The 22,626-nt window shown below is 48.7% G+C and overlaps 1 protein-coding gene across 10 annotated transcripts; it reads right to left on the reverse strand.

Annotated features, from left to right (window-relative positions):
• Positions 1–1,062: 1,062 nt before the first annotated feature.
• Positions 1,063–22,519, reverse strand: SFXN2 (sideroflexin 2). Of its 10 annotated transcripts, none has more exons than XM_007187234.3 (14): positions 22,428–22,517; positions 19,901–20,036; positions 10,588–10,790; positions 10,312–10,473; positions 9,961–10,131; positions 8,924–9,022; positions 7,925–8,000; positions 7,519–7,604; positions 6,164–6,224; positions 5,704–5,770; positions 5,061–5,110; positions 4,715–4,764; positions 3,152–3,199; positions 1,063–2,317 (listed from the first exon to the last, which is right to left on the reverse strand). In XM_007187234.3, exons 4-14 carry the CDS (start codon positions 10,470–10,472, stop codon positions 2,218–2,220), a joined length of 969 nt encoding a protein of 322 aa, XP_007187296.2. In that variant the 5' UTR covers position 10,473; positions 10,588–10,790; positions 19,901–20,036; positions 22,428–22,517; the 3' UTR covers positions 1,063–2,217. The 10 variants fall into 10 exon arrangements, with proteins under 10 accessions (XP_007187296.2, XP_007187299.1, XP_007187300.2 ...); XM_007187237.3 differs by having other exon boundaries at positions 10,312–10,496; XM_007187238.3 differs by lacking the exon at positions 10,588–10,790 and having other exon boundaries at positions 10,312–10,421.
• Positions 22,520–22,626: the final 107 nt, after the last annotated feature.

Below are 22,626 nucleotides of genomic sequence, written 5' to 3' on the forward strand. Positions count from 1 at the left end.
TTGGAAATGAGCAAAGCTGAAAGCAGATCTCCTGTCCTAAGGAAGCCAGCTCCAAGACACAGACTTTTCTGCTCAGACATCAGCTAAAATTAAATTGTACATGTTACAGAATAGATGAACTTTGAAAATATTATGCTAAGTGAAAAAAGTCAGACACAGAAGGCCACATACTGTGTGATTCCATCTACATGAAATGTCCAGAATAGGTAAATCCATAGAGACAGAAGATAAATTAGGGGTTGCAAGGGGCTGGGGGATGAGGGTAATGAGTGACTACTAATGAGTACAGAGTTTCTTTCAGGGGTAATGAAAATATTCTGGAATTAGAGAGTAATGACAGTTGCACAACATCGTGAGCATGCTAAAAACCACTGAACTGTACGCTTTAAAAGGATGAATTTTATGTCACGTGAATTATATTTTAATTTTTTTAAATGGGGGAAAAATCAAATTGCAGCCGGTACCCTGACCTCAGGGAGGAGCCCCTTTCTCTTTAGAGCAGTGGTCCTTCAAAGTGGTCCCCAGACTGACAGAATCAGCATCACTGGGAAATTACCGGAAATACAAATTCACCGGCTCCATCCCAGACCCGCATAATTAGACATTCTAGGAATGGGGCCCTATAATCCATGTTTTGAGAAGCCCTCCAGGTGAACCTCATGCATGTTCTTAAGGACCATTACTCCAGAGTAGGGGAAACTTTTTGTGTAAAGGGCCAGACAGTAAACATTTCAGGCTCTCCATGCCACATACACAGGGTCTCACATATTCTTTTTCTTTTTCACAACTTCTAAAAAATGTAAAGGCCATTCTTAGTTCCCAGATACACAAAAGCAGATACCAGGCAGATCTGGACCCTTGAGCCATGGTTTGCCAACTCCCCGCCCCCCCTCCCCCAGAGCAACACACTCCCACACTGGGAGATCTCTGGAGCCTCAAGCAAAGACAGGTGGATTTTTCCTCCATAATAAGGGAGATGAACAATGGCCTCCGGGCACCAGACAGGTTCCCCTTATAGTCGTGATACCCTCCTCCACGCCAAGGCCAAAGTGAAACCAGATCCTGCTTTCCATCCAGGCTTTATTAACTCAGTGTGCAGACAGTTCGCTGTGCTCTTTCAAGAAATGCATTCAATTCACAGTGATATCCTTTGATCAGTCAGTAAATTCGACTACACAAAACTCATACAGACATGGCCCCAGGTCAGCCACAACAGCCCCCTCTCCCCCAAGGGCCTGAGAAATCACCTAGAGCAGCCAGGCTGGGAAGGGCGAGCGGCTGCGCTTTGCTGTCTGTCCTCTAAGGCTCTTTGGTCCTGGTTGATTTCCTCTCAGAGGCATCCAAATAAAACTTCCCTTTCCTATTCAGTACACACCAGTCTTTCTTTGGTGTTTAACCCAATGGGCTGAGGAAGGGAGGTAGCCAGGAAATTATACCCACTAACATGTGCAGTTAATGCCTACCTACATCCTTTTTACTCACAGTCAGTGGATTTCTCTTTTAGACACAGAGAAATAGAATCAGATATGATTTTAGGGGCAGGAGAACAAAGCCAATGTCAACAGGTAGGGCTTGAAGCACCACAAAACTCTGCTGCCTCACACAATGCCCTTTTTTTTTTTTGCACTAAAACTCCTGGATGCCTGATAAATTCAAGTTTAGCAAGACTCCCAGAGAAGCTTTCTGACCAGGGGGCCCTGGGGAGGAGAGTGGGGAAGAGCAATGAGGAGCCCCAAGGTGACCTGGCCTCTTCCCTCCCGCTTCCTGAAGGAGCCAGAACTACACAGGTGAAAGGTTCCCTCGCCTGAGAGCCGATGAGGAGGAAGAGAAGAGGGGCCCTTCCTCAATCCTGGCTGGAACCAGAATCCTAAAGGTTTCCTAATTTTTCCAAATGGTTTGCTTGAGTGTCACCCCCAGGTCCCAGCACCTTCTCCCTCAGAGGGTCTCAGCTCCTGGTCTCCAGGGGACAGGGGTTAGGGGAGAGCAGATAGAAGACTTGGCCTCTCTCCCCTTGTTCACGTTTATCCCCTGGAGTCCAATAAACCCAGGTGCCTGGGTAGAAGCATGAGGCATCCTCCCACCCCCACCCTCGTCCCCCAAAATCCACCCTGGCCTACGGGCCCTGTTGGCAAAGAGGAATGAGGCACAGGAATCCACAGTGGCTAAGGAGGAGCTGGTAAATATGGGTATGGACTGGTCCTTGCTGGGGTGGGGCATTTAGAGACCCTTATTGAAGTAGACATAAGGCACAGGTTCTCCACACTTGGCCTTGATAGTGTCTTGGAGCTCTGGTTCCAGATAGGAAACTGGCAATTCACTGAGAAGAGAGAAGGGGCTTATAAGTGTGCCACCTGGACGAGCAGCAAATTACCCTCGGATAAAATCCAACTCAGATGCCGCCTCTAAGAAGCCCTTGCCCATTTTCCATCAGAATTATTAATGACCTCCGTACACTACAGTATGTTGTTTTTACTTCTGTTGAGCCCTGACTTCATCTCCCTGGTGCTAAACTTCCGTCTTCTGCAAGATTACAAGCTCGGTGCTCAGAACACAGGAGATGTGTAGCAGTTGACTACGGAGCTGAGAGTACTAGGGAAAGGGAAACGGGCATCTTCTCCATATCTATTCAAGCTATGCCTGGTCTCCTGGAGCTAGTCCTCCGCCTCACCCCACCGCCCCAGTCTGATGCTTACCTTCCCTTTGCCATCATCTCTCCTCACCCACCCCCTCTGCCCTTCCCAGGACATGCAAGGGAAGCAGAGAGGTCGAAGCCGTCCACCCTCTGGCAAACATCAGCCAGAGTGAGTACCCACCCTCCTGTTCAATTTCAAAGACCAGATCCAGCCAAGGAGATGGATCTACTAACTCAACCAGCAGGGACAGAAAGTCTCTTACTGTTCCCCCACCTTCTCTCCAAGGCAGCCTTTGCTCCACCGGGAGTGAGCAACTCATCCCTCTGCCCCTTGGAGCTCTGTTTCAGTTTACCATTCACCTGGGGTCAAGAGGCCCGGAGTTTAGACTGACAGGCACTTGTCCTTGGACAGATGCCTCCCTGCCTGCCCCTCCCTCTCTCCTTCGGGACACCAGGCAGGTCAGGGAGACCAGGGACAGGGTGCTCAGTAAAACCAAGTGAGGAATGAACAGCTGATACCATGTCTGCGGGAACAGCCCACATGCTACTGGCACCATGAAGATGAGGCTGGAAGAAAGGAGAAACCAAAGCATTAGGGAGTGTCTGGCATCTCACAGACCCACCCACACCCCATCGCTGAGCCCCTCAAAGGAAGGCGGAGCTGGCGCCAAAGCTCCTCTCCCTCCAACCCTTCTCCTGGTCTCTTGGTGCCTGGAGACTCACTCTAGCACATGATAAAATCAGCCCCCTCCCAAACCCTCCCTCACACCCCACCCACCCATCATTCAAGCAGATGAAGAAGGTAATGGAGTCACCAGGGAGTGTGAGCAGCAGCCCTAATGACCACCAGCAATTCCTGATGTTTAGGGAAAGCAGCGCGGGGTGTGAACTCAGGGTCCTGCTGCTGTACTCACTGAATGCCCGGGCTGTTGGAGAACAGTGAGGGCAGAGCTTCTCAAACTTCACCGGGCATGCAAGGAACTCGAGGAGCTTGTTCAAATGTGATGCTAATTCAGTAGGTCTGGGAAAGGGCTTGAGAGTCTTTACTTCTCACAAGTTCTCAGAGGATGCGGATCCAGGACCATGTTTTACAGGATTTGGGAATCTAACAGACCTAGGTTCGTGCCCCAGCTCTGCCACTTCCTAGCTGTGCAATCTTGGGCAAGTTCCCTCTGAGCCAGCAGAGGGAGGGCAAGAGTACCTACTTTGCAGGGTTACTGTGAGGATTAAATGAGATAACATGTGTGACACATCCAGCCCATGGTAACTGCTCCCTCAGTGGGAAATCAGTTAGCAGAAGACAGCCTGGAATAATGTTAGACCTGCTAAGGATCCAATCGCAGCTCCAGCAATTACCAGCTAGAGACGCGTGGGCAAGTTTCTTCATCTGGGAAAGGAGATGATGACAGTATGTACACCTCGAGGGCTGAGGGAATTAGGTGAAAATATAGACGTGAAACATCAACACAGTGGCGGCACACAGAAAACATCCAATACATGTTAGCTTTGGTTGCTGTCATTAGCCTCATGGCCTCACAAAGCATGAGTAATGCTGGGACATGTCCAGTCAAGGGCAGGCACCTAAGAATGCTGCCAGGACTCGTGGTGCTTTCCTCCCACGTGAGGCTGGGACACTTGATGGGCCCAGGCTGTGCTGTCATTTTCGATGGCTCATCTTTTTGGATGTATTGAGATATAACTGACATGTAACACTGTGTAAGTTTACCACCGGCGTGAGCTAACCCCTCTATCACATCACATAATTCATTTCTTTTTTGTGGTGGGATGATCTCATCATTTTTGGCTCTTCTCTAAAACTACTGAAGACCTAAGGTCAGAGGGGAGACCCTGGGACAGAAGGACCCCCAAGGGTTCCACTTTCCACTCCAGTGTGTGCACAGTGCCAGCCTGGCGCCCTCAGAAAGAAGGGGTGAGAGCGCGCCAGAGGGGCCACAGGCGTTCAAGCCCGGGCGCTTCTGAAGTCAGGTAAAGGAGTACATGTTTTGCAACATGGGTGACACAAGAAGACAGATCTTGGGCACCCCACCATAGACCCCCAAACCGAGAAAATATGATACTCACAAACACCCGGACAGCAGAACCTGCAATGGGGCGTGCAGCACCCGGATTCTCTGCACAGAAACAGACAAAAGAGAGACCCACGTGGGACTTACATACTTCGAGGTGAAACCCACGCCAGTCACCCAGCTAGAAACCCACAGGCGGGAAACCCTGGCTCTGCAGGGCGGGGAGGGGGCTCTCCTTGCTCTCGGCAGACAAGGCCGAGAACTGGGCAGCCAGCGGGCACCGGGATGGGCCCTACTTGAGTGAGGTGCAGGGTGGGAGCAAGAGGGAAGGGTAAGACGGTCAGGGGCCCCCAGCATGGGTGTGTTCTGGGCAGGGAAGATGCAAAGGAGAATCCGCTCACCTTCATGCAGCGCAGTTTCTCCAGCCTTTCCATGACGACGGGCAGCAGGACTGGAAGAAACCAGGGGAAAGGCTGTGAGACTCCCCCCCAGATCCCTTTCCGAAGTCGGATCACAGACTGAGTGATTCCCCCTCCTTCCCCAGGAGAAGAATGGAAGACTGTAGGCGTGGCCATGCCCCATCCCTCCCCCAAGTCCTGGCAGAAGGTGCTTCCCAAACTCCTCAACCTGCACACCTATAACAACAGGAGGACAAGTACCGCAGGCCCAGAGCACCCTTCTCAAAACTATCTTTGAAGCAAGTTTTGTATCCTGCTCTGTAACATGCCCCTGCTGACAGCAAAACCAGGGCAGGGGACTTATTTTTCTCTACCACTGTCTCCCCAGCACCCCACACTGTGTCCAGCACATTGAAGGAACTTAAGGAATATTTGTTAAATGAAAGTAACTTTCTCCACCAAATCTCTGATTAACTGACATTCCAGGAATTACAGTGTGGCTCTCCCGTGGCTCTTGGCACTCAAGCAAACCAGTCTGAGAAGCATGTCTATCGAGGCTGAGGTCCCACCCCCGACCCGAAGTGTGGCTGAGGTCTCCATCACTTGTTCCAGGGTCCCCCAGGATGGGAGGGCTTCCCCATCTTACTCATGCCAGGGGCTGCCATGGTGATCCGAGAAATAACCACTTGGGTGATGCCTATGGCCGCAGCTCTCTGAGGGCAGAAAAGAGTAAGTTGTCAGGAATGAGCTTATCCAGTATCCATAGGCTGCACCAGAGGGCTGGGTCAGGGTCAGGGTCAGGGTCAGGGTCAGGGTCAAGGCCAAGTCTGAGCTGGTAAAGAGTAAGGGATGGACCTGTCAGGGGCTGAGTGACCTCACCTGACCCTCTCCCACCCAGCCACATTTTTATGGCTTCAGGACCAGAAACGATAGAGAAAAGACATGAACAGAGATATGGAGGGAAAATCGATGGGGAAGGAGGATGGAGTCAGGGAGAAGGTTTCTCAGCCCTATAGTAGAGCCCAGGCCTGCTCTGACCACGAAGAACAGGACAGGGTCTGAGAGGGAACTCCCTCCTCCCACCCCAAAGGCAGGCCTCTGCTCACCCGGGAATGACCAATCTCATTGTGGTTCCTGTCCTTCACGCAGATGCCCTGGATGAGTTCCCTAAACACAGACAGGAGGTGCTGGATATGGGAAAGGGGTGCTGGAAGACTGCCAGCGATGTGAAACACCAGGGGACCAAGGCCAGGGCACTCAAGCTCTAGGAAGCCACCTCCTGCAGCTGGCCCTCGGAGCGCCCTTCCCCACTCCAGAGAGTGGTATCCAGCCGTGACCTAGGGCAGAGGCTCAGAGAGCTAGCACTGGGCCCCAACGGCCTAGGCTGAATCCGGAAACTGCAGAGCAAGTGTATGATCTTGAGCAAGTTCCCTAATCCTTCTAAAGACACAGTTATCCGCGTTTGCAAAATGGGGATAATCATGGCACCCACGTCACAGGACTTGGTGAGGATTAAACAAGATAATGCCTGCAAAGCGCTAAGTCCAGTGCCTGACACAGTGACTGCTCCCAAACAGGAGCTGTTAGTCTCAGGCCAGTGCTTGACAGCACTCCATCCAAGACCAGGTGGGTGGTGGGGACTCATTCATTCGTTGGAAGGAGCAACTGGATGGGGGAGGGGAAGAGGAGGCGAGCAGTGTGCATGCACGACTATTCCGTGGTGTGCTCTTTCTGCAAGGGCGGTTGTGATCACTTTCCATTTGCTACTAATCCCAAGAAAATGTGCCTTATAGATAGATACTGGTGATGACGAGGAAGGCACTGATAGAAACAGGGGCAACAGTAGCTAACGCTTAATGCAGCATTTTCTTACAGTCCAGGCACTATTTGGGGCGCTTTACCTCTACTACATCATTAAATTTTATAACAGAGGAACATCTATACTTTCTTTAGTCAAGAAACAAGAGCTGTGAGACACAGCGGGTTTCTCCTTTCACCCTTCCTGCTGTGACACTTAGAGCCTGGTGCCTGGAAAACATCTATCTGCCCCTCTGGCTTCCTCAAAGCTTCTTGGTTCTGTTCTATCTTTGGACACCTCGCTCTGATGCGTTTCATTCTGTAAGGCATCCCCAGGGCTTTGGAAGTAGGCCGAGTTCACAACTCAAATACAGTTGCAGTTGAAAGGACATGAGCTAGTGCCAAACCCCACAGGTCCTCGCTCACGCCCCACCCCTGCTCCCCATCATCCACAACACACATCACAGATGAAACCTAAGTCACCCGCCACTCCTGCAGCCGTCACTGTTGGAGCCGCCAGTCCTCAGGGAACCTTCAGAAGCGCAGCTCGGCAGTCCTCCCCACACCCACCTCAGCCCCAACAAGCCACCCACTGCCTTGGTTTCTTGCCCTTCCCCTGCTAGCCTCACGGTCTGTAAGGAGGAAAAGGGATCCCTGGACTCACTGCTGTCGCATCATTGGGATGTTGACACAGTTAGCCGCAGCCACAGCGGCAAAGGGCACCCAGCGGCCCACCAGGGGCGGGGCTCTCTGTGGGAGAAGAGAACAATGGGAGTAGGTCAGGCTCCCTGGAGATGGGGGTGGAAGGGGCTTCAGGAAGATAGAACAAGAAATCAGACCTCGCTACTGCCACGCATCCTGACACCCAGTCGGGGAACCCAAACTCCCTCAAAGGGCCGAGAAAGACCAAATGGGCGCAGCCCTGCTTAATTTCCCACTACTTGGCTGGGCTCTGTGGCCAAACCCAACTCATCCAGACAGGAAACGGCCCCTGCCTGGTTAAAAAAGTTTTCCCTAGGACTTTGCTGCCGCCTAGTGGCCACCACACCCACAGCAACCCCAGACGGTACCTTTGTCAACATGTTCATGCCCACAGCAGTGGTCACAGCAGCGGTTGTGGCAGTGATGTAGGAAACGGCCATCTGCCTAGTGGAGGAGAGAGATGTTTGGGAGCGGGGACCCTAGCTGGCTGAGGGCAGGACGATGGCTTGAGTGATAAAGGCTAGAAATGTGGCTTCATGCCTGAGAAGCTCATGTGGTCTGTCCCCAGCCTCACCTTGTGATCTCCCCCCAACTCACTCAGCTGCTCCAGTCCCCTTGGCCTCCTTTCAGTACTTTAAACACACCAAACACCTTCCTGCTCAGAACCTTTGCGTGTTGCTGCTCCTTATCCTGGGAATTCTTCCCTGGGCTCCTGCATGGCTAAATCCTTATCTTTCAAAACTTAGCTGAAATGTCAGCTCTGCAGAAAGCACTTCCCTGAACAGCCTATCTACACAGATGCCCCTCTGCTGTTCTGTCTTGTTATCTATTTATTTCCTTAATGGCAGCAATCACAGTCTGAGATTATTACGCTTGTTTTCCCTTTTTTTTTTTTTTTTTTGGCCGCGCCATGCGGCATGTGGGATTCGGGATCTTAGTTCCCTGACCAGGGATCAAACCTGTGCCCCCTGCACTGGGAGCATGGAGTCTTAACCACTGGACCACTAGGGAAGTCCCTATGCTTGTTTTCTTAAAAGACCTTAAACTCCAGAGAGCACACATGTCTTACTCAAATGTATCCCCAGCACCTAGAACCATGCCCAGCACCTAATACACACTCAAGAAATATTTGTAGAATGAATGAATAAGTGAATGAATGTTGAATTGGTCTAGGAAGAAGATAGTCTCCTAGTCAGCCTAATACTTCCAAACCCTGAAAAGGGAGACCTGGTCACTTGCCCAGCGCAGGTCCCACCCAGGGAGGACTGACGGCCCTGGAACCCTTTAGAAGGGCTGTTCCCCTGAAGGCAAGAGGACAGCCACCTGCGCCAGGCCCACATGGATGGCCTGGGGTTCAGGTCTCCTACCTGACCGACGTGGGGGAAGCTGCATTCCTGTTGGTGTAGTTGACTAAGGCATTGAAGGACTGGTTCACCCACTGCCAGAAGGTCACTGCCGGTATCGTCCTACCAGGAGGGAGGCCCAGAGAGGCAGAGAGGAGGATGGAAAGAGGGTTTGGGGCACACCAGTCAAACCACATTACCTGCCGCTCCCCAAGCTGTTCCCATGCTGTTTCATGCAGCTGGGCTTTTTTGCACAGCCTGTCCCTCTGACTGAAGCATCCATGCCCCCTACCCTTTCCATACATGGCTGAATCCTGCTCTGCTGAGAGATCTCGTCTTCCTTGGAACCTTCCCAACCCTTCCCCTGCCCTTCCTGAGACACAGTTAGTCATTCTATGCTCTCTGCTCCCACCACCCCATATTCCACCCCTAACCTACCACTTGGCAAGCTGGACGGTAACTATTTACTTCTTGGTCTCAACAAAATTGGGCACCCCTTGAAGGGAGGGACTGAAGTCTTTATACTCCCCACACCTGGCCCAAAGCCTGGTTCAACAACTGGGTAACTGAATGTGTGGGGGAAGGAGCGGGAGAGGGAAGAAAGAAAGGGAGAACAACAGAGAAAGTTTCTCTCCCCAACTGGGCTGAAAGGGTGTCCCAATTTTTTTACTTGGATATTACATTATAAAAATACATTAAATTCATTGTTGAATAAGTACTTTTTAAAGAGGGAATGAGAATAGCTCATCCGTTGAGCACTCTTGAGGGGCCTGCCTCAGTTTATACAGCCAGGCACCACTATTTCCTGGCTGTGTGAACTTGGACAAGTCATATAACCTCTCCAGAACCTCAGTTCTTCATCTATAAAATGGAGATGAAAACAGTACCTCTCTGTAGGGTTGCTGAGATTAAATGAGGTGATAACATGCAAAAAATTTAACACAGTGCCTGGTAGCTGGTCAGGGATCCATAAAGACAGCTATTACTATCATCCTACTATGGCTCCCTGCCTAACAGGTCCACGCGGCTGCACCTGGCGCTGCCTTGCTCCTGGGTCGCACCTGTAGAACTGGAGCATGAAGCCCGTGATGATCATGCCCCCAGGGACCTGGAAGGACATCCGCCCAATGACGTTCATCTTGTCCCCGGTGTCAGGGTGGAAGGCCGAGTCGTACAGCTTCTTGGCGTAGAGCAGCTGCTCCACTCGCGTGCCTGGGGGCACGGTCCCCATCCTGCCACCAAGGACCACAGGCGGTGTTACCTCCTGACCCCTGGCCCCGAGTCATCCTGCTCTCAGCTCCTCCTCCTCCCTGAGCTCTCTGCCTAGCCCCTCGTCTTCCATTTCCACCTCGTCCCTAGGGCACCCACCGATGTCGCCCCAGTGCCCCCAGCCCACTCCCCTAACCGCTCACCTGCTCTTCTCCACCATCACTTTGGCCCAGTCCAGCTCCCACTCTGGTACCAGGACGGTGCGGGGGTCCGTGACATTGAAGAAATGCTTCACCCGCCCTAGGAAAGTGCACTGGTCCCAACGGGGGGCATCGATATTAAAGCCAGACAGGTCAGCCTCCATCCTGCTCACACATAAAACTGTGGACTTCAGGAACAGAGGAAAAATGAAGATTGTCCTCAAAGCCTGCCCTGGAGGCCCTTAGCACCTCCCGCTATGGTAGACTGACTGCTCTCACCAGCCGCTAGCATCATCTGACTCAGCTCAGGAAGGGTCCAGTGAATGGTCACCAGTCTGAGCAACCGGGCACCAACGTGTGTTTCCTGAGTGCCTGCTGGTGGCCAGCCTGGTGCTTGATCATGCTGTGGGCGAGGCTGGGAAAAGGGACAGTACAGTGCCTGTCCTTGGGGAGCCGAGTCTGACTGGAGAGCAAGAGCCCACCTGTGGAACAACAGATAATACACACAGCAACAATAAGCACAGGAGATGAGAGGGAGCTGAGAAGGGGGACACAAAAATCAAGGCGGGCTTCCCAGAAGAGGTGGAATGTGAGTGAAGCCCCAGAAGGTAGGATAGATCTATCTGAAGGAGGAAGAGGCATGGGATCACACTGAAAGTAGAAACAATCACTGATAAAGATGGAAACGACAATGGCATGATCACCTTCATTTCAGTGTGTGTGTGTGTGTGTGTGTGTGTGTGTGTGCGTGCGTGCATGCCGGCCCTATGAGAGATCCCGGGCCATGGCTGTTGCCCTCAAGGCATTACAGAACAGGAGAGAGACAAGTCAGTCAACAAGGACAGTAGTGCGACAATGCCGCTGATGGACACGGGGAGCGGCAGAAAGCCAGAGAAGAGGTACTAAAACTGAGATGACTGCGTCTCCTGGTTTGCCGGGGCTTGTTGTCCGGTGGTAATTATTAAAAGCACCCCTTCAACCTCAAAAGTGTCCCAGTTTGGATGATAAATTATAAGATCACCTTATCTAAAATGGATGAGGGATTCTGAACATGCTTTGTGAGAACAAGAAATAAACAAAGTTTTGAAGGATGCATAAAAGTCAGATAGATGGAGGAGAGGTACCCCAGGCAAGAAGAAGAGCCAGTGTTTAAAGCACACAGTGCACATGGGGACCTGATGATGATGGTGACAACACTAACACTTACTGAGCTCCTACTTGACACTAGACACTCTGCTTGGTGCCTGACGTGCATTTTCTGAATTCATCTTCACCATAACCCTATAAGATAGAGATACTCTTATGTTTAATGCCATTTTATAGATGAGAAAACCAAGGCACAGGCAAGTGACTTTGCCAAGTCACACAAGCACTTGCCAATGAAAGAGCCAGGATTTTAATTCAGCCTGACTAACTTCAGAACCTCTGCCTATAATTAGGTTCTGGAATCCATGACTTGAAAAACTAAGGCGGATCTGACATGTGAGGAGCTTGGAAATGGTCACTCCTGTCCTCACAACAAAAAGAAGCTGAACAAACTGAAAATCAACAGCTCTTCTTAGAACCATCAGAGAATTGAGGTCACGGGGCAAACCACTGCCCCCAAACTTGGAGAGGCAGGCAGGTACAGAGAATCACAGCTTAGTGGGGAACAGAAGCCCACCCCTTGGGGCAAGTACCATAGGAAACTTAAACTGTAATCGACAAATTGCTGGAAGTTCAGTGTGGACAAGCTTGAGAGTTAAAAATTCCAGGGGGATTCAATCTTTGGTGGCGGTGTGGGGAGACACACTTTTGTGAGTTTTACCTCCAGGAGCCCACCAGGTTCTCAGGCTGAAGATCAGAGAAAAATTCCTTACTGCTTCTGGCAGGGAGATGGGAAAAGTGGCCATTGTGAAGTAGACCCAGAGGCCTCTGCGATTTTTAACAAGACCTGCCCTCAAAGGAGCCTAGCCTGTTTCACCAGAGCCTAACTAACTACCTTGGGTCTCACCAGAACCTAACTGACTTGGGCGAAGAGAAACGCCCAACTCCACCCCTTCTAGCTTTCCTGTCTCACCTAAAGGGAGTAAGGGGAACCTGAGAAGGACTTGTGAAGGTCCAGGGGCACCTAATCACAGGACTATAATAAAACACTCCCCCTGCCCTCACACTGTTGGTGGTACAGGGCTCCCATATAATAACAGGGAGAACTGAATAACAATAGAAAGAACTGCAAGTCTCAGACCTTATTTAAGAAGAGGTGTCTAGAAACCCAAAGACAACAGGGGAGACAAAAACAAGGACACTAGAGGAAATTTAACTTTTGACCCCTACAGCTTTAGCAAACAGTAATCACAACCTAACTCCTCACCAGAAAAATGTAAAACCTCACACACATCTGGCTTTCAACAAAAAAGGACAAGGCATCCTAAAAGGCAAAAAAACAAAACAAAACAAAACTCCACAGTTTGAAGAGACAGAGCAAGCAAGCATCAGAACCAGATGACAGAGACCTTGGAATTATCAAACCAGGAATTTTAAATAACTATGATTAATACGCTAATAAGGACTCCAATGGGAAAGTGGGCAACATGAAAGAACAGACGGATGATGGAAGCAGAGAGATGGACACTCTAAGAAAGAACCAAAAGGAAATGTTAGAAACTAAAAATACTGTAACAGAAATGAAAGCGCCTTTGATGGGCTCATCAGTAGGCCTGACATGGCCAGGGAAAGAATCAGTGAACCTGAATATGTGTCAACAGAAAATTCCCGGGACTTCCCTGGTGGTGCAGTGGATAGAGCTCTGCGCTCCCAATGCAGGGGGCCCAGGTTCGATCCCTGGTCAGGGAACTAGATCCCACATGCATGCCACAACTAGGGAGCCCATGAGCCGCAACTAAGGAGCCCACGAGCCGCAACTAAGACCTAGCGCAACCAAATAAATAAATAAATATATAAATATTTAAAAAAAGAAAAGAAAAGAAAATTCCCAAACTAAAAAGTAAAGAGAAAAAAAGAATTAAAAAAAAACCAGAATAGAATATCCAAGAACCTTGGGACAATTACATAAGTTGCAACATACATATAAGAGGAATACCAGAAGGAGAGGAGGAAAAGGAACAGAAGAAATATTTGAAGTGATAATGACTGAGAATTTTCCAAAATTAATGACAGAAACCAAACTAGAGACCCAGGAGGCTCAGAGAACATCAAGCAGGACAACTATCAGAAAATCTGCACCCAGGCATATTATATTCAAACTGCAGAAAATCAAGAAAGAAGCCAGAGGAAGGGAAAAAACCCTTACCTATAGAGGAACAAAGATAAGAGTTACATTGGACTTCTCTTCAGAAACGGTGCAAGCAAGAGCAGAGTGAAATATTAAAAATTGTTTAAAGAAAAAAAATACAAAAAACCTAGAGTTCTGTATCCAGCAAAATAATCCTTTTGAAATGAAGTAGAAATAAAGACTTTCTGAGACAAACAAAATTGAAGGAATCTGTCACCAACAGACCTGACTTGCAAGATGTTAAAAGAAGTTCTTCAGAGAGAAAGAAGATGATATGGGTCATAAAGTCTGACCTACACAAAGAGTGTCAGAGAAGGAATAATTAAAGGTAAAATAAAATATTTATTTTTCTTATTTTAATTGTTAACAGTTAACAAGTAGATAACAATTTGTTCAAAATAATAACAATATATTCAAAGTAGCAATGAAGTGTTCAGTGACTATAGCTTATCAATATGTGAATGAATGACAGCAATGCTACAACAGATGGGATGGAGGAACTGGGAAGACTCTATTATAAGGTACTTGCACTACCAGTGAAGTGGGACAGTATAATTTGAAAGTGGACTTGGATTCATTGTAAATGTATATTGCAAACTCTAGGGCAACCACTAAAAAAAAATTTCAAAAGAAGTATGATCTATATGCCGAGAGGAGCAAAAATGTAAAACAAGCTATGGCTTTTGAACTTTTGCCTGAAAATTTCAGGAAGCCATTAAAAGATTTCAAGAAGAGTGATGAGATGAGATGTGTAGTTTAGAAAGAACAATCTGGGGACTTCCCTGGTGGCGCAGTGGTTAAGAATCCACCTGCCAATGCAGGGGACATGGGTTCAAGCCCTGGTCCGGGAAGAAACCACATGCCGCAGAGCAGCTAAGCCCATGCGCCACAACTACTGAGCCTGCGCTCTAAAGCCCGCAAGCCACAACTGCTGAGCCTGTGTGCCACAACTACTGAAGCCCGCGCGCCTAGAGCCCGTGCTCTGCAACAAGAGAAGCCACAGCAATGAGAAGCCTGCGCACCGCAGCAAAGAGTAGCCCCTGCTCGCCGCAACTAGAGAAAGCCCGCGCGCAGCAACAAAGACCCAACACAGCCAAAAATAAATAATAAATAAATAAATAAATTTACTAAAAAACAAAAAGAAAGAACAATCTGGGAAATCATATGAAAGTAAACAGGGTATGGCAGGACCTCACAGGATGCAGATACCAGCTGGAAGCGAACCCCCAGCAATCCACGCAAGAAGAAGTGGGGCTCAAATGAACCCAGATGCACCAGAACTGGGAGGAGGATCAAAAGAAGAGAAGCTTTTAAAGCAGCAGAATCTGAGGATTTGCTAAGTGATAGGGTATAGGAGGAATATTCTATCAGTCAGGGCTCAACCACAGAAACAGAACCAATAGGAGATTTTCTACCTATCCATCTATCTACCGATCAGTCTATCTACCTACCTACCTCCCTCCTGGAATCTCTAACCTCAGGGTGGCGGGGGGTCCAGTCCTTTTTTAAAGGGATTCCATCTGATTAGGTCAGGCCACCCAGGATAATCTCCCTTTAGATTAACTCAAAGCCAACCACTTAGGGATTTTAATTACATTTGCAAAATCCCTTCACCACGGTACCTAAATCAGGTGTTTGGTCTAATAACTAAAAGTAAGTGTGTGTTTGTTACAAATTGGCTGCTTCTCCCTCAGAGGCCCCTCCAACTGGAAATATAGCAGAGAGGGGGTCCTGGGGAGTTTCTCTGGCCTAGCCCAGGTGACCCATCACAAATACCTAGAGTGATACCAGGGTTTCTGACTGGGGCAATAACGTGCTGAGACAGAATATAGAAAAATAGGCTTTAAGGGAGAAAACAGTGAGTTTGACTTTCCTTGCGTTGGGTTTCAAGTGCTATGAGACTTTCTCCAACGCACGAGGCTGCCGTCTGTCTCAGGCCCTTTGTAAATGCTAGTCCAGGATGCTATTCCTTCCCCTCTTCACTAAATAACACCTGCTCATCCTTTTTTTTTTTTTAAGGAATAATTTTCAGATTTACTTCTATTTCTTCTACTATTACGTCATTTGTCCTTTTTTTCTTGAAAAAAAAGTCACCTGAGGATTTTCCATATATATTGAATTACAAGTTCGCAGGCACATCTTGAGCAAGATTTAAAAAGCTATCCTCTTCAAAGTTTGCTGCCCACTGAAGGGCTGGCAGGCAGGAAACTGGATGTGCTGGAATGCTGAGTTGGAGGACTGACGAAATTCGCCAGGAAGCCACTGAGATTCTGGGAAGCTGCTCACAGGGATGCTGAGGGAACTCAATGGGAAGACACCCACACGGGTGAAACTCACTGGGAAGCTGCCTGGTGGGGTGCTGTTGAAATTTGATAATAGGCAAGCACCCAGGCACCTGGAAGACTACCCCTTCCTCATCAGTATTCCTCCAGCGCCCTCTACTGGTAGAGCTTAAAATCATATCAGAGGGCAAAGGAAAAATGTTTACAACATCCAGTATCATAAAACAGGGCAAAGAAGGGTAGATTTGGGGCTAAGGAGCAATAAACTATCTGGCACAGCTACACAACTTACTTTTTTCGTTTAACATCTTAGAGAATTCTCCATTTGAGATATACAACTCTATCATTCTTTTTAGTGATTATATAATATTCCATGTGCCTTAATTTCATTATTTGATGGACATTTGGGTTATTTTCAGTTTTTCACTGCTATGGTGAGCACCCTTACACACATCACTTTGTGTATATGGCAACTGTATCTTTTTTTTAATGCTGTCTTTTTAAAAAATTTTTATTTATTTTTAGTTGTGTTGGGTCTTCGTTGCTATGCGAAGGCTTTCTCTAGTCGCAGCAAGCAGGGGCTACTCTTCGTTGTGGTGCATGGGCTTCTCATTGCAGTGGCTTCTCTTGTTGCGGAGCATGGGCTCTAGGCACTCAGGCTTCAGTAGCTGCAGCACTTGGGCTGGGTAGCTGCGGCACGCAGGCCCTAGAGCGCAGGCTCAGTAGTTGTGGTGCACGGGCTTAGTTGCCCCGCGGCATGTGGGATCTTCCCAGACCAAGGCTCGAACCCATGTCCCCTGCATTGGCAGGCGGATTCTTAACCACTGAGCCACCAGGGAAGTCCCCATGGCAACTATATCTTTAGGATTGATTTCTAGAAGTGGAATTGCTGGATCAAAGGATATACCTGTTTTAAATTAAATCTTTATAATACAAATTGATTTTTCACCAGTTGTGTATGATAATGCTGCTTTAGTCAAACTTTCACCAAAATGGGTATTATAAATCTTTTCTTTTTTTGCCAATTTGATGGGCAGAAACAATATTGTTGTTTTAATTTGTATTTTCTTTTTTTAATTAAAAAAAAATTTTTTTTTTTGGCTGTGCCACGCAGCATGATGGCTCTCAGTTCCCCAACCAGGGATCAAACCTGTGCCCCCTGCAGTGGAAGTGTGGAGTCTTAACCACTGGACTGCCAGAGAAGTCCCTCATTTGTATTTTCTTGATTCTTAATGAGATTAAGCATCTTTTCATATGTTTTTGGCCATTTGTTTTTCTCATTCTGAAAACACTGTCTTTTTAAATTACAGAAATAATTTTTGTAATAATTCAGTGCCAAAGTATATAAAGTGAAAATGATAGTGGTTAACATGTTAAAAATATAAAAAAGCTATCTTCTTGAGTTATACAATCATCTAAATCCAAAAGCACTCACAGACTTGAGCAAACAAAGCCAGTGTTTCATATTAGGGAAAGGAAACATATCGCTGATGGAAGCTGCAGACCTAGTAAAAAATAAATATTTTATACTAAGTAGTAGAATGAAAGGAAACTTCCACCCAAGACCACTACCTCAATAAAGACCCATGGGTTATTACGGCTGCAAAGGAAGTTCACCTCAGAATAAACGGCAGCCTTAAAAGCAGGTGCATTAGCAAATAATTTCAAGGGCTCCCCCCACCCCCAAAAATAGTAGTCTTTTGCTCTGCAGAGACAGTCTGAGTGACCTGCAAGGAAGCACCTACCTGTCCTTCATATCTTGGCTCACATCTCCTTTCCTCAGAGAATCCTCTGAAGGACCCCCTTCCTCCCTCCCATGCAACTAGATCCGCTGCTCTGCTATAAGCCCTCTTGGCTCCATACTTTTCCTTCAGAGCCATGCCAGTCTGTCAGGATACTCTGTGGTTTTACATTAATGCCCACCTTCCCCCACTAGGCCATAAGCTCCTTGAAGCCAGAAGTTGCGTCCATTTTGCTCACCACCGCTGCCTCAACACCTAGCACAAGAATTTGCTAAAAAAGAGGTCCAGTCGGTCGGTAATTGGATATTTAGGCTTAAAACCCAGCATGGAGATCTGGGTTAGAAGTAAAACAGTGAGGGAGCAGCACGGGGTTGGGGGGTAGTTTAAGATAAAGTTTTCCAGGGAGAATACGCAGACTGGGAAGAGCAGCGATCCAAGGACATACCCGGAAAAACCACTGTATTTAAGAGGTAACCCATCAAAAAGATGAGAAAGAACAACCAGCGAGGTGGCAGGCAGGAGAAGCCAACAGATGAGGCAGAGCGAGAGAGGCGATCAATTTTTAGACTGTTTGTTAGGGTGGGAGAGACTTCAGCAAGCTGATGGTTCAGGGTGAGCCACTTCTCCAGGAGGGAGGAGAGGCCCACTGCGGTGCTTCCGCAGCACCCCTGGGGGGCCCTGACTCAGTGACTCGGTGGCAACCTCTCGGGGGAAGTCACAGCAAGAGCCCACTGCCAGGACTCCGGCTTCCCCCTCCCACACCCCACCACAGAGCCCACGAGAAAGCTCCGGGCTCTGCCCTTTGGGGACAGGCTGACTCGGCTCCTGCAGGCTGGTCCAAAGACCAAAGACATTTCACCCAGTCCCAACTGAAGCCAGGGGTGGGAGGAGGGGAAAGAGTTCACTTTCCTTCACTCTACAGAAAGGAAAAGGAGTTGGCCTTGGCTTACAGAGACCCACACTCGCACCGGATACAGACAGTCCCAAATGCTATGCCTCCCCCTCAACACACACACACACACACACACACACACACACACACACACACACACACACACACACACACACACACACACACACACACTTCTCAGCCAACCCTCTCCACCCTCAACCCAACAATCCAACATTGGAAAGTCCTCTGACTTTCACAATGGAAGCATTTCTACCATGAGGGGGTAATCATTTGCTAAATCACGCAAGAACCTTTGCCTTCATTACCAAGGTCAGGATAGGAACTGCCCAGTCCTGTCTTATGTAAAACATAAAGGGAAAAAAATCTAAATTCTATGTCTCAACATTTCCCCCCACGCTAATGGCCCCCAATGGGGGCAGTTCCGTGACTCCTTCAGGGCAAACTCAAGCCCTTCTGTTACATACTCCCATAGCATCCTGTCCTCCTTCGAAGCAAGCTGGGTTTTTGTAATTGTCACTTTCTTGTTATTTACAGTTATCAGTGTAAAATTTGCCTCCCCTAACAGACTATAAGGTTCACGCTATAGCCCTCATCTGCCCTCTAAAAGCACTTACTGCCTGCCTGAAATGCATTCCAACTTATTCTTGGGTCCTCTGGGCATCAAGGATGTCCCCCCTTTTTTTTTGTCAAACTAAGAACCTGCCTTGGTTACAGAAGCTTTCTTTCACGAAGCTGCAAACTGTCTGCCCCTCCTATACTGAGTCCTACTGGTCTTAAGTTTTCTTCAACAGTTATGATCCCTCTTCCTACACGAACCATATCGAATACTTCCTAAAAAGGTAACTATTACATCCAGGGTTCCGCTACAGGGAACAGGGGGAGGTGGAAATCAAACAGGTGACTAACCAATACCTCCCTTTCCTTCCAGGATTAGAGAATGTCACAGCTCAAAGACATTAGGGGTCTCAGCTTACAGATGAGGAAACTGATGCCTAGGAAGGTTCACATGGATTGAGCCAGCATGGTGAACATTTGTGGCACATGTGGTCCTGCACTGTGGCAGATATAAATGCGAACAGGAAACAGATCCAGTCCTGTTTATCCAAAGATCTGACAACAGCTAGGGCCATATTTTCCCAAGGTTACAAGGCTTAGACAGGAATTCCCTAGAGGTCCAGTGGGGTTAGGACTCTGCCCTTCACTGCTGAGGGCACGGTGCCAACAAAAAAACAAAAAAGACCACAGGTTACAAGGCTTAGGGTCACCTAGATAGGTCCTCTATCCACTACAGGGTGCTTGTCTTGATAAAGAGAGAGAGAAAGAGAAAGAAAGAGAGGGAGGGAAGAAGGGAAAAGATTAAAAAAATGATATAACCTACTACCTCTCCTGAAGTAATGCTCGTCCTTCCAGGGAGAGCTGATTTTCTCTGGCAGACAGTATCAGAGTTTGGAAAACAGGCTTCCGAACCTCTTCTGTTGTATCCTCTTGCAAGTGCGGGGTAAGTACCCAAGATCTTCCTATTTGAATCCCCAGGTAGGGAGAAAAACAAAATATCATCGCTTGTACTCCCATCAGAGGAAGATGGGAGACAAAGACTCAAGAAGTTCAGACACAGGGCTTCCCTGGTGGAGCAGTGATTAAGAATCCACCTGCCAATGCAGGGGACACGGGTTCGAGCCCTGGTCCGAGAAGATCCCACATGCCGCGGAGCAACTAAGCCCGTGCACCACAACTACCGAGCCTGTGCTCTAGAGCCCGCAAGCCACAACTACTGAGCCCACGTGCCACATCTACTGAAGCCCGAGCACCTAGAGCCCGTGCTCCGTAACAAGGGAAGCCACTGCAATGAGAAGCCTGCGCACTGCAACGAGAGTAGCCCCCTCTCGCCACAACTAGAGAAAGGCCGCGCGCAGCAACGAAGACCCAACGCAGCCAATATAAATAAATAAATAAATAAATAAATAAATAAATAAATAAAAGAAGTTCAGGGGCTTCCCTGGTGGTGCAGTGGTGAGAATCTGCCTGCCAATGCAGGGGACACGGGTTCGAGCCCTGGTCTGGGAGGATCCGAAATGCCGCGGAGCAAGTAGGCCCGTGAGCCACAACTGCTGAGCCTGCGCGTCTGGAGCTTGTGCTCCGCAACAAGAGAGGCCGCAACAGTGAGAGGCCCGCGCACCGCGAGGAAGAGTGGCCCCCGCTCGCCGCAACTAGAGAAAGCCCTCACACAGAAACGAAGACCCAACACAGCCAAAAATAAATAAGTAAATAAATAAATAAATAAGCTTTCATTTAAAAAAAAAAGAAGTTCAGACACAAAGACCACTGAGATGGCAAGGGCTGGTGTCAAGGCTGCCTAGAGCAAGTTGGAGAATGAGACTAATAATTAAACCAGCGGGCCCTGGTAGTATATGCTTTTGTACAATCATGTGACTCCGAGGCAACCATGTTAGACACCAGGCAACTTAGAAAGAGGAGTCTGCTTTGCCTCTTTCACAAAAGAACCAACAGGCTAGAGATGGGTGGGTTGAAAGAGTACATGCTCTGAATTAACCATTCACCTTGCACCTCCTTAGTCAAGGTTCTGAACTGAGTTTTCTCTCCAAGCATCTGAAGCAGGTATGCAGGTAGCAGATGTTTTTAAAAATACTTTACTTGAATGCATAAAAAGCTAAGGACCATTTAGGGAAAAATCTGCCTTCATTCCAATGATCTTAACTAGGCTGGAAAGCCTGCTGGTCATAAAATCAGCAAAGCCCAAAACCTGGATGAAGCTATTAACAACAGCTAAGCCATGGGACCTCCCTGACGGTCCAGTGGTTAAGACTCCCCGCTTCCACTGCAGGGATCACTGGTTCGATCCCTGGTCAGGGAACTAAGATCCCGTATGCCATTCCACACGGCCAAAAAATAAAAAAATGAAAATAATAACTAAGCTCCATATAGCACTTCCTATGTGCCAGGCAATGTTCTATGTACTTGACATATAATCATTCATATAATCCTCACAAGAACCCAATGAGGTAGGTAAGAGGCACATACACACACATCTGTAAAACTCCAGGTGTATCATCCATGCCCACACTTTATCTGCTCTTAAAAACTTCTGGATTTACATCTCAGGTATAAACCACTCTGTTCCTCCAACATGGACAATACAATAATGGTGTTTAATAATTCCTCAAGAGTCAGAAAGTACTAGGTTCAAATCCCCACTCTTATCGCTTAAAGTAATCAATTTCTAGGGTTGTGAGAATGAAATGGAATCTTGTATGAAAAGCATTTCACTAGGAAGGATGTAATTTCCATGGGGGCAGATTTAGCCCCCTGCTGTGTCTCCAGGGTCTGGAATAGAACAATAGAACCTGGCACAAATGTTGTAACTCTTCTTTCTGTCCTCTGCACGGGGAAGGGGTGGGAGGGAGCACCCAGAATCCCTCCCACTGTTTCTTGCCTGTAAGTGCAGGCCCCTTTTTGCCTCCTGCGGGGCTGCAGACGGCGCACCGACCGGTCCAACGCAGTTCAACGAAACTATCCTTCCCAAAACGTCTTTCACCCCCGCTATCAGCTCACCCCAGCCCTCAGGGCCAGTCCTCAAGCACCTTCTTGCCTTCCAACAGGCAGCCTCCCACCACTAGGAGTCCTCCAGCCCGGATTCTAACACAGGTGTGTGGAGATGGATGCGCAACCCATGACTCCCCCGCCCCTCAGCCCGGCACACGAAGGTGCTGGGGGCCATAAAGGAGAGGTCCACAGGTAGACCCTTCTCTTGCCACGTGGCTTCGGCAGGTGGAAGCCCAGCCCGCGCTGCAGCCCCGCCTGGGCAGAGTCAGGACAGAAATGCAAGCTCCCTCCGGGATGTGGGGACTGGAGGTATATGTGGCAGGCGGACTCCTCCCAAGACCCCTTACCTGGTCCCGGGAGGAACGCACTGAGACAACTGCTACCAGCTGCACCCCGCGTTGGCAGCTAGGCCAGGGTGCACTTCTGGCCTTGGCCCGGGAACCGCCCCTCGCCCCGCCCCCACGCCCCTCCTTCTGGACCAATCACAGGCCGGGTGGCCCCCGCCAGCCACGTGGGCGAGTTTTCACCATTCCTTGGGTCTCCACC

Source organism: Balaenoptera acutorostrata, chromosome 16, assembly GCF_949987535.1.
Source record: "Balaenoptera acutorostrata chromosome 16, mBalAcu1.1, whole genome shotgun sequence".
NCBI lineage: Eukaryota > Metazoa > Chordata > Mammalia > Artiodactyla > Balaenopteridae > Balaenoptera > Balaenoptera acutorostrata.